The following is a 12,481-nucleotide window of genomic DNA, read 5'->3' on the forward strand; positions in this document are numbered from 1 at the left end:
AGTTAGTATACATGTTCAGCAAGTGATTAGGAAAGCAAGTGGATTGTTGGTGTTTATTGCAAGGGGAATCGAGTTTAAAAGTAGGGAAGTGTTGCTACAGTTGCACAAGGTTTTAGTTAGACTACATCTGGGGTAACATGTACAATTTTGACCTCCTTACTTAAGAAATGATATAACTGCATTAGAAGCAGTTCAGAGAAGGTTCACTTGACTGATTCCTGGGATGGGGGGAAAGGGGGTTGTCTTATGAGGAAAGGTTGAACAGTTTGGATCTATACTCATTGCAGTTTAGAAGAATGAGAGCAGATCTAATTGAAACATATCAGATCCTGATGGGACTTGATAGAGTGGAAGCTGAGAGGATGTTTGCCCTTGTGCTGGAGTCTGGACTAGTGGACACAATTTTATAAGTTGGGGCCTCCCATTTAAGAACATGATGAGAATTTTTTTCTTTCAGTCGGTTATTAGTCTGTGGAACTTTCTTCCCCAGCAAGCAGTGCAGACTGGGTCATTGAATATATTCAAGGCAGAGTTAGATAGACTTTTGATCAAAAGGGGTTACGGGGGGGAGCAGGCAGGAAAGTGGAGTTAAGGCCACAATCAGATCAGCCATGGTCTTATCGAACGGGGCAGCACACTCAAGGGGCCGAATGACTTACTCCTGCTCCTAATTCCTGTGTCCCAGTGAATCAGGTTTTTTGCCAATTTCAGTGAAACGTATTTGAATCAAATTCTGAGTTGAATTACATAGAACCTAAAGCACATAAACAGGCTGGTCTGTGCCCTACACAAACCTGCTCTCACCAAACTTCGTCCTCTTAACATACCTTCTCTTCTCATATTTCTCATGAACTTAGTAAGCTTCCCCTAAAATGCTTCAATGCTATTTGCCTCGACTACTCCATGTTGTAGCAAGTTCCACAGTCTAACCACTCTGAGTAAAGTTTCACTTGGATTCCTGATTGGATTTATCATTTGTCTTATATTTATGGTTCTAGTTATGTCACCTGGTTTTAGAGTCTCTCACAAGTGGAAACAACTTCCCTATGTCTACTCTCTCAAACCTCTACATAATTTTAAAGACCTGTATTAAGGCACTTTCCAGCCTTTACTTTTCTAGAGGAAAATATCACAGCATGTTCAGTTTTCCCTTTCAGTTCCGGTATCAGAGTTGGCAAAGTGGAGCCTGTCACATAGTGGTGGATTTATTTTTACAGCTCCCAGTCCAGCCATTTCCACAGTGTGGGTCGTGAGGAAGTTAAACTGGATAGAAATTCTTGCGTGAGTCAGTTTTACTATAAAACAGTATCAGCTTAGGAAGCAACACACATAAAATGAGCCTGTTCAATACATTACAGTGAACTCTGCTCATTAATGTTTAATGTAGTCTTTGAAAGATGACCTCTGTCTGTACAAACTATCGCCCATCTCCAACCTCTCCTTCCCCTCCAAATTGTTTGAAAGCATTCCCAAATCCTTGTACATATACCACACAATTCCATGTTTGATTCCCTCCAATCAGGTTTCTGCACTGAAATGACTCTTATCAAATTCTATGTGACGTTGTCAGTGGCAAGCGATGCCTCTGCATCCTTCCCAATCTGTTCATCATATCCTCCTCCTCCAATGTCTCTCCACCATGTTCCAGGAGGTTGGAACTGCTCTTGCCTGGTTCCAGTTTCACCTATTGAACTGTAGCCAGGCAGTCAGCTATAACGTGGTGTCAACCTGTTACTACACTGTTGCCTCTGCTATATCCCTATCCTTGACCCCCCTGTCTCCCATCTACATGCTGTCCATCAGTGACAACATCTGAAAAATATTAATGTTCCACATATACACTGACAACACTCAGCTCCATCTCATCACTGCCTCTCTTGATCCCTCCACTGGGGCAGATTCGACACACCGCTTTTCGGACATTCAGTATGGGATGAGCAGAAATTTCCTCCAACTAAATATTGGGAAGATTGAAGGCACTATCTTTGGCCCCTGAAACAAACTCCCTTCTGTGGCCACCATTTTCATTCCTCTCCTGGGCAACTGTCTGAAGCTAAGCCGGATAGTTAACAACTTTGTTTTTGACCACAAGATAAGCTTGCTACCACATATCCCCTCCATCACCAAGACTGTCTATTTTCACCTCCTTAACAATGCCCGGCTCTGACCTTGCCTCAGCTCCTCTGCTGCTGAAACCCTCATGCATGCCTTGGTTGTGTCTAAACTTAATGATTATAATGTCCTCCTGACTGGTCGCTCATCTGCCACCCTCCATAAAATTTTGATCATCCAAACCCTGCTGACCATATCTTAACTTGCACCAAATCCCATTCACCCCTGTACTTCTTGACCTACACTGGCTCCTGGTCTGACAGTGCATCAACTTTGAAATTCTCACGCTTATTTTCAAATCCTCCAAAGACTCACCCCTCCCTATCTCTGAAGCCTCCTCCAGCCCTACAAGTCTTTGAGATGGCTGTGCTCCTCTAATTGTGGCCTCTTGCACATCCCTGGTCATAACTGCACCACTAATGGCGGCTGTGCTTTCAACTGCCTAGCCCTAAGCTCTGGAATTCCCTCCCTAAAACTCTCCATCTCTCTTCCCTCCTTTAGGATGCCCCTTAAAACCTATTTCTTTGACAAAACTTTGGGCCATCTGCTCTAAGGTGGCTTGGTTTCAAATTTTGATTGATAATGTTCTTGTGAAGCACCTTGGGAATTGCTCCATTAAGGGTGCTATATAACTGAAAGTTGGTGCAATTGTACTATAGATGACCATGTCTCTTATCCATATTTTTCATTATTCCTATCACCACTCCCATACATCACTTTCCCAACCAAGCTTTCGTCATGCCCCTGCCACCAACTCTTAAATTGAGGAAGCACCAGAAGCAAGGGTAAATTGGGCTTGTGTTTTTTTTAGTCTTCACTCACTTTTAAGAAAGTTCCCTCCCACTTGCCTCAAGCAGGTCAGGGTGGCAGCTGAGCTGCTCACACATTCAACAAAACCCACTGTTCAAAATGCTACTCTTCTCAATCCAGCTACATATACACATACGCACACACACACAGATACACACACACACCCCTACCTGTATGAGCGTTCGGAGGGACTCCACATATGACTGTTCTGCATCCAGCAGTGTCATCATCACATGTTTTCTCATATCCTGTGTGAGAGGAGAAAGGGAACAATGTGAGGAACTATATCACTAAGCAACAAAGCAAGACAGTGGCAATCTTCCTGGTTTCACTGCATTTTTCTCTCATTACCCCTCCCTTCATTCTTTAGGCATTGCTTTCTTTTCCTTTACACTTTGATATGGTTCCAGAGACACTGTCTGCATTCTAGTGCTTGGTTCAAGTGAGTGTAGGGGCAGCACAGGCAAGTTTGATCCGATACCAGTCACATAAGATGCACACAAAAAAAGGGGTATCTCATTTAAGATGAGATGAGGAGGAATTTCTTCTCCCAGAGGGTTGTTAATATTTGGAATTCTCTTCCCTCGAGACCAGTGGGTCATTGAAAATATTCATGGTCGCGTTAGCCATCTTTTTGAATTATGGGGGTCAGGCAAAAAGGTGAGTTAAGGCCACCATTAGATCAGCCAGGATCATATTGAATGGCAAAGCAGGTTCAAGGGGCCGAATGGCCTATTCCTGCTCTTATTTGTAATGCTCTTTCCAACAGGGTTACCAAGCAGTAATCAGGAATGGGAACACTGTCTGCTGGCTCAATACAAAGGTACTGAGGTCAATTTGAGACCTCTATTGCTGCTCAAAGATTGAGATCCTCCAACTCAGACAGACTGAGGGAGAGCAAACTTGCACCATGCCTCATCTCTACAGCTCAGCACCATAACAGGTCATGAATTTGCCAACTGCACACTACCGGAAGGAAGCCCTGATCGCTCATCTTAATTCAACAGTAAACTGAAATCTGCGCACGGCAAGGAAAACAAAAATGAAAACAGAAATTGCTGGAAAAACTCAGCAGGTCTGACAGCATCTATGGAGAGAGAAACAGAGTTAACATTTCGAGTCCGTATGACCCTTCTTCAGAGCTCTGAAGAAAGGTCATACGGACTCGAAACGTCAACTCTGTTTCACTCTCCACAGATGCTGTCAGACCTGCTGAGTTTTTCCAACATTTTCTGTTTGTGTTTCAGATTTCCAGCATCCGCAGTATTTTGCTTTTATCTTAAGGAAAAAACAGACGTGAAAACTAACTTTAACTTAAGTGTTTGGTCATAATCTATGAGCATACACAAGGATGGAAGCCTTGTTCAGCTAACTCCAGTCAAACACAAACCTGATCCCACCATAGATTTCACATGCATCATATAGGATTTCACAGGATATGTGGCATATGGAGATGGTTTCCTGGTCAAACCCATTACATGGAATTCCAAATTCTATAAAACAGCCAGGGATAATCCACACCATATTGCTCATCCAAGGATTGTTCAGTTAGCAGGGTTAGCTGTTTCACTTTGAACTCTAAACAATTGTTGAGTTTTCAATTGTATTTGCAGCACCTACATAAAGTGTAGTAATGCCACTACACAGATACGTACACCTGTGCTTACCAATGCAACTAGTCTTTGAAGATTGTTTCACAGGAATTTACAGTCCCCACTTAAAGCTAACACATTTAGCTTTATCCTCCATTAGCTTAACGGAATCCAAACATCATTCTGGCTAAAACTAGCTCCACAAGGTAGAGTTTTGCAGGATTCAAGCTTCTCTTCAGTTCAGAGGTATCCAATGGTGAAGTTAAGGCTGCAGAACAACACTCATCCAGACGTTCCCTTGGGTAGAGTAGCCTAATCATGATATAACTGGATTAGCAGCCCAAAGCATTGGGCTCAAATCCAACTATGGCAAGTTGATCAAATGAATTCACTAAATCTGGTAATTTATGGACAAGCGCCAGAAAAATAATCAAGGAAACTGATGGACTGTCATAAAAACCCAGCGACATCATGAATGACCTTTAGAGAAAGGAACCTGCCATTTTCAGCTGATTTGATTTATATGTGACTCTAGTCCCACACCAACGTGGATGACTCTCCACCCGCTCAGGGAAATAAATGCAGCCTTGCCAGTGTCAGCCACATCCTAAGAATAAACAAAAATAATTCCTACAAAGGTCAGGCGACCACCAAAGCGCACCTTGAAGATATTCCAATTTCCCAAATACTTCCAAACCGTTTGCTTTTCTAGAGGCACCATGGCATTTACTTGGCTTCAGCAAGTGTTTGCTTACACAGTACAGGAATTGAGTATTGAGGATTTCATTGTTTAGAATGCTGAATATTCCCAATGCTGCCAGGCAAATTTGTCACCTATTTAAACATCTTCCTGAAAAGTTGTTTTATAAATTGAAGCAAAATACCTTTATGTTGATTTAATTAAAGATTCAGACCAATAATGGAGTTTATGTTTATTGTTCCAGAATCAGGCCAATAATTTGCAAGCAGTCCCAGGTTGTGGCCAGTGTTTTACATAATCAGATATCGTAGGCCACTAGAAAGGGGTTTTAAGACTAACCTGAAACCAGGTGCTAGAAGATTCCAACATTCCCTTAGCCAGCTGGTGTTCTATACATAATATATAAAATGATTATGAATTAAATGAACAGCTAGTATTATTCCCCTGTGAGGAGGGAATCCTCCATTTTACCGTCAGCACCAATCTACAGGAAGGCAAGTAAGATACCCTGTGGGATGAAAACAATCTGAGGAAGGCACCTTGTGACAAAATCCAATGGGAACCTCATGTAAAATGTCGCTGGGAAAGACACTGCGTTGTACGCTTCAGGAACAATCAACAATTTAATTCGACCACGAAGAATTAAATATTGAGTAATTCATCTTGTAGTTGACTGTAATACCAAACCAACTACCCGACATAACAGCATATCTGAACAATGATGGATCACCCAGCCAGAGTGACCCTTTCTTCCATCAGTCTCAGTTTATCTCCAGTGCAATAATCTGTTATCAGGAGAAAATATGGTAAAGGCTGAGTGCCCCAGCGTGGAAATTTTGCGTATGTTGGAAAACATACTGTAAATGTTCCATACAGGGATAATTACTTTCACTATTACTCTGCAGTGTGTATTGTAAATATAATATGCTCCATATGTAGCTGAAGTTTTTTTTTAAGTACTCTGAGATGAGGGAATATTACTTACTGGAGATTGCAAGCTGCATTTCCTCCCACACCCCCTGGTCCAGCCCTATCCCCAACCCTTCCTCTCGATATCTATTTTCACCAGTTTCTTTCTATATGTCAAATGGGCCGGAGTGAAGAAAAAAACTAGTTAATGGAGTGGAATTGGACACCAGTAATAGTCCACAGGTTCATTCTATAAGGATGTCATTACTCCACACCCATTTTGGGACGAGATATCTTTCTTAAAAAAGCCTGTGGTCAGCAGCTCTTCAATAACTGTGCAATAATTGGGAACAAGCAGTACATTTTTTAGTTATTAATTCATTGACTAAGCAACTTACATTGGAAATGGCTGAAAAAAAGGTAATCTGAACAAGCTGGGCATCATTTGGAGCGCTTTCTGTTTTGTTCCATTGAACATCGAGTGTACTAACAGGTTGATGTTATAATAAACAAAGTCTCGGCTCCAAATGTTTAAATAATGATTTTAATAACTAACACAATACTCTGTTACAAAAGTAATCAACTGGCAGGACCAATTAGTCCCTCTTTAAATGAGGCCTATGGAAATCCTGATCCAAGATTACAGCATCTTGGCAAATGGGTTCTCTGTTTATCGGTATTTAACTGCTGATTGAGAAACCTAAGCCTTGCTGAATGGATTATGAATTCAGGCTGTAATTGATTTGAAATCAGCTTTATTAACCTTTTTCTACTGAGTGCCTTTTACAGCTTTCCAAATTATATATCAGTTTTAGTTAACAGATGTTTCATCCACATTAACTGGAACATTTCAGGCTATTATTGTAAAATAGAACCGTCCTAATTTGAGGCCTTACTGGGAAAATGCGCAACCTACAGTATAACTGAGACAGTACAGGCCGTGGAGCCTCATGGTTCAATTGACATCTGTGCTAACACAGCAGATGCCGACAGGAAATGCTGTAGAGACGTTTGACCTCAGTGCCCCTTGCCTAGGTTGGGACAAAATCAGCAGAGCTGTCGTTACCAGCTGCTTCCCACTGATAGCTACTGGAATTAAGTGTGTGTAGGAGTTAAGTGAGGCCAGCATAAGATTTGGCTCTGATTTCTCTCCCAAAAAGGCCACATTTGCACTCATTTATGAATGCCAGCCATTTAAGTGAGGTATCAGAAGAGAGTTGGTACCAGATGTGGCTCGAACAATGACATCTAATATTTATAAAGCACCTTTAAGGTAATAAACCATCCAAAGCACTTCACAGGAGCACCTTAAAACAAAACATGACACTGAGCCGCATAAGGAGATACACGGGCAGATGATCAAAAGCTTGGTCAAAGAGGTAGGTTTTAAGGAGTGTCTTAAATGAGGAAAGTAAGGCAGAGAGGTATAGGGAGGGTATTCCGAAGCTTGGGGTCTAGGCAACTGAAGACACTGCCACTAATGGTGGAGTGATTGAAATTGGGGATGCTCGAAAGGCCAGAATTATAGGAGCGCAGATATCTCGGAGGGTTGTGGGGTTGGAAGAGATTACAGAGATAGGGAGAGATGAGGCCATGGAGGGATTGGAAAACAAGGATGAGAATCTTAAAATCAAGATGTTGCTTGATCAGCAGTCAATGTAGGTCAGTGAGCACAGAGAAGATAGGGGGATGGGACATGGTACGAGTTAAGACATGGGCAGCAGAGTTTTGGATGACCTCAAGTTTACGGAGGGTGGGATGTGGACGATCAGACAGAAGGGTCGCGTCTAGAGGTAACAAAGGCATGGATGAGGATTTCAGCAGCGGCCAAGCCGAGGAAGTGATGAAGTTGGGCTTTGTTAAGCAGCTAGAAATGATGGTCTTCGTGATGGTGTGAATATATGTTCACAAGCCCACCTCAACAACAACTTAAATTTACACACCTCTTTGAACGTAATAAAATGTCGCATGGTGCTTCACAGGATTATTATAAAATTAAACATGACACTGAGCCACATGAGGAGATATTAGGTCAGATGACCTAAAGCTTGGTCAAAGGTGTAGGATTTAAAGTATCCTAAAGGAGGAAGGCGAGGTAGGAAAGTGGAGAGGTGTCGGGAGGGAATTCCAGAAATTGGGGCCTATGTAACTGAAGACACCAATGGTGGAGCAATTATAATTGGGAATGCAGCAGAGGCCAGAATGAGAAGAGCGCAGAAATCTCAGAGGGTCATGGGGTTGGAGGGTATTACAGCGATTGGGAGGAGCAAGGCCATGGAGGGATTTGGAAACAAGGATGAGAATTTTAAAATCTGAACGGGAGCTTAAACTTGAGCCAATGTAAGTCAGCGAGCACAACTTCATGAAGTGACAGGGGTATGGGACATGCTGGAAGTTAAGACACAGTTAGGAGAGCTTTGGATGACTTCAAGGTTAAAAAGGGTAGAATGTTGGAGACCAGTCAGGAGTGCATTGGAATGATCGAGTCTGGAGGTAACAAAGGCATGAATAAGGATTTCAGCACCAGATGAGCTGAGAAGGGGCAAAGCTGAGCGAAGTTACGGAGGTAGAAATAGGCGGTCTTAGTGATGGTATGAATATGTGGGGTCAAACATGGCACCAAATTTGCAAACAGTCTGATTTAGCTTCAGACATTTCACAGGGAGAGGGATGGGTCAATAACTGGGGAATGGAGTGTGGAGCGGGTCCAAAAGCAATGGCTTCAGTGTTTCCAATATTTAATTGGAGGAAACTTCTGCTCATCCAATTCTGGATGTCAGATAAGCAGTCTGATCATTTACACTGAGGAATCAAGAAAGGTGGTGGAGAGGCAGAACTGGGTGTCGTCAGTGTACATGTGAAAACTAATGCTGTGTTTTCCGATGATGTTGCTGAAGGGCAGCAATTAGATGAGCAATAGGAGGGAAGCAGGTGTAGATCTTTGGGGAACACCAGAGGGCAAGGTGTGGCAGCAGGAAGTATATGAGATACTGTAGCTGCGAGTACATAGATAAGAATGGAACCAGGTGAAAGCTGGGTGACAGTGGAGAGGTGGTGGAGGAGGATGGTGAGGTCACCTGTGTCAAAGGATGCTGACAGGTCGAGAAGGACCGAGGAGGGAAAGTTTACCTTTGTCACAGTGACATAGGGAAGGATTTTGAGGTCGGTCGGGTGGGATTGATAGGTGGGCCCGGGAGCGGAAGGAAAACAGTCCATCGCCCGCGATCGGGCCCCAACCGCCATTTCACGCTGACAGGCCAATTAAGGCCTGCCCAGTGCCAAACGCGGCCCCACGCTGGCCAGGAAGGGCCGATACCATTGGTGACCTGGCAGCCAGTTTAAAAACAGCCCAGGCAGCCCCTGGAAATGCTCCCAAGGAAGGACGCGTGTTCAGCATTCCCAATGGAGTCGAGTGTGTCTGGACACGGCAGGTGGGAGGGCAGGTTGGGTGGGCACTCGGCCCCCTGCTTTTCCGAAGAGTCCCTCGCTGTCCTCCTGGAGGGGGTGGCTGCCAGGAGACACACCCTTGTCCCCAGGGAGGAGGAGGCCACCATGCCACACCAAGAGGGCACTGGAGGAAGTAACAGCAGTGGTGAGCAGCTATGATGAGGTGCAGTGCCAGAAGCGTTTCAATGACCTGCTGCGCTCAGCAAAAGTGAGTGCCGTGTTGGCATGGGTCAGTGTACAGAAGTGTTAAGGTCTGGCTGCACCCCCCCCCCGTGGACCTCAGGGGTGTTAGAGTCTGAGTGCCACCTGTCAATGATGCCGGAGTTGGCCAAGGGGGTGAGCCCTCGCTGTTTGGACCGAGTGCCTTGCTGCTCAAGGGCCACGACTCTATGTGCCCTCCAAGGTGTTCCCCAGGTGGGGTTGGCCTGGCTGCAATGGCGCTGTAGGTAGAAAGTGGACTGATCAATGCTCCTCTGTTGTTTCAGAAGACAAGCCATAACAGGCAAAGAGGACAGGTACAGGCGGAGAGCAGCCAGCTCGAGCAAGATGCCCTGGAGCTTGAGAACCGCCACGTGCCCCATGCAACTGGGCGTGGAGAGGCGGGGCTGCCAGACAAAGGTAAGAGCGCAGACTTTCGGCTTGTGCAAACATTCTTGTGTAGTCTCTTCATTGATGTGAGCCTCAAACCTGGCGTCCCCATTGATCATTGAAACACGAGGGCAGCATGATGCAGATCTCCATTGTCTCACCAAGGTGCCTGGCATGCACAGTGACACAGTGATGATGTTAACTAGTGTCATGTCCTTGGTCTATCTTATAGATTCACCAGCAGGCGTTTGCTCTGCGGACCCCGAAGTGCCCACCCCTGATGCCGGAGGACCACCGAGCTTCTGTTGCACCTGCATCACACCTGCTCTCTGAAGCAGGCACCAGCACAGATACCATTACCTCAGTGGGCATTAGATTGGCGGCTAGTATCTCGGTGCACAGCAGCGAGGGCACTTCACACTTGTTTGAGGTGCACGCGGGGGCGGAGAGTGCCCAGGTGCCGGCAATCAGAGGACTGCCGGGGATCAGGACATTGCTCAGTCGAAGGCTGATGATGAGCCTCTGGAGTCGATTATTAGGCAGCAGATGCTGGATGTCCAGCGAGATGTGCGGAAGGATCTGGCAGAGATCCATGTGGGTGTGCGTGCCATGGCATCTGTGATGTATGAGTCCATGCGGAGCATCAGCACTGGTTTGACCCTCATGGCTGAGTGCAATGCCTCCTCCATTGAGAGAGTGACAACTCTAATGGAGAGGCAGCTCCAGGAACTGAATCAGGGGTTCCTGGGGTTGCACTCGGCCCTGCAAGCCCTCACACAGGCACTGACCTCAGGAGATGGATGAGGCACCCAGTATCCCAGCTAGGTGCCCGTCCATCAATGGTGGGCAGGGAGGTCCAGAGCAACCTCACATTGGCGCATAAGCTGCTTATCATCTCTGTGGGCTCCTCTCAGGGTGCTCTGGATGATGGCAGCAGCTCCTCCGCCCCTCTGCCAATGACCATCACATCTGATGAGGCTGTGATGACTGGGGAGATGCTGAGGCACCAGCCGCTCCCTCCCAGGCGGGGCCAGCACAGGCTCCACTGACCAGAGGACGACTGCCAAGGTCATCAAGGCCAACAAGACAGCAGAGTCACAGGCTGTCTCCAATGCCGGTCCCAGCGAGGGGGGAGCACCTAAACGTAGCACTTGTAAGCGTAAATTAAAGGCACCATGAGCACAGCAGGGACAGGTCACGAGTGAATTTATGTTCACTGTATCTACATTGGTCTGGAAATGAAGACCAGAGAAGTTTATGTAAATAGTTTGGAATTGTCATAATGAGATAAATTTTGCTTTTGTCGTCATGGCCTGAGTATGCTTCACATTTTTATTTTATTGGTGCAGGGTACACCAGTATGTAATGCTGGCTGTAGGTGGCTCTGAACTTTATTGCACAGGCTCTGAGTGTTCTTTGTGTTAAATGAAAGGGTCCTTTCAGACATCTGGGATGGAGGCAGCAGCCCTGGCATGAGGTGAAAGCTCATCTTTGGTAGCCTAGCTGAAGGAGCATTGGATCAAGGCATCCCTGGTGTCCCTGCCTCCCTGGAGGTTACCGAGGTCTGCCTCCATGCCCTCAGCGTTCTCCTCACCATGCTCATCTTCGGACTCACTACTGGACTCATCATCTGTGGCCTGTGCAGCTGTGTCAAGTTCCTCTTCCCCCAGTGGGTCTCCCCTTGCCAGTGCCAGATTATGGAGAGCACATTTGCAACCACGATCAGTGATACCCACTCTGGGGGATACTGTAGTGCACCTCCTGAATGATCCAGGCATCGGAAGCGCATCTTGAGAAGAGCTACAGTCCTCTCTACCACCGCCCTTGTGGGGGCATGACTCATATTGTAACGCTGCTCTGTCTCTGTTCTTGGGTGGCAGAGAAGCTTCATGAGCTACCTCTTCAATCAATAGCCCTTGTCACCCAGCAGCCATCCATCCAGTCAGGCTGGAGCGCTGAAGAGCCTCGGCACCTGGGACTGTCTGAGGATGTACGCATCATGGGGGCTGCCAGGATACCTTGCACAGACTTGCAGAATCTGCATCCTATGGTCACACACTATCTGCACGTTCAAAAAGTGGAAGCCCTTCCTGTTGACAATGGCACCCGGCTGACCCGCTGGTGCCTTGATGGCCACATGTGTGCAGTCGATGGCACACTGGGCGTGGGGGAACCCAACAATCGCTGCAAAGCCTCTGGCTCACTCAGCCAGGCTGGTCTCGTCTGTACAGTAAAGAATAAATGTCAGTATCTGCCTGAACAGAGCTTCTGTCACCAGCTTGAAGCAACTGTGGACAGCTGATTGGGAGACTCCTCACAGATC

The 12,481-nt window shown here is 45.9% G+C and overlaps 1 protein-coding gene across 1 annotated transcript in view; it reads right to left on the reverse strand.

Moving 5' to 3' along the window:
* Positions 1 to 12,481, reverse strand: part of arhgef17 (Rho guanine nucleotide exchange factor (GEF) 17) — a 457,595-nt gene that overhangs the window by 195,873 nt on the left and 249,241 nt on the right. Inside the window, exon 2 of the mRNA XM_078546121.1 lies at positions 3,093 to 3,170. Coding sequence (XP_078402247.1) covers positions 3,093 to 3,170 — 78 coding nt within the window. The remainder of the gene's footprint in view (positions 1 to 3,092; positions 3,171 to 12,481) is intronic.

Source organism: Cetorhinus maximus, chromosome 7 (genome assembly GCF_964194155.1).
Source record: "Cetorhinus maximus chromosome 7, sCetMax3.hap1.1, whole genome shotgun sequence".
In the NCBI taxonomy this organism is placed as follows: Eukaryota; Metazoa; Chordata; class Chondrichthyes; order Lamniformes; family Cetorhinidae; genus Cetorhinus; species Cetorhinus maximus.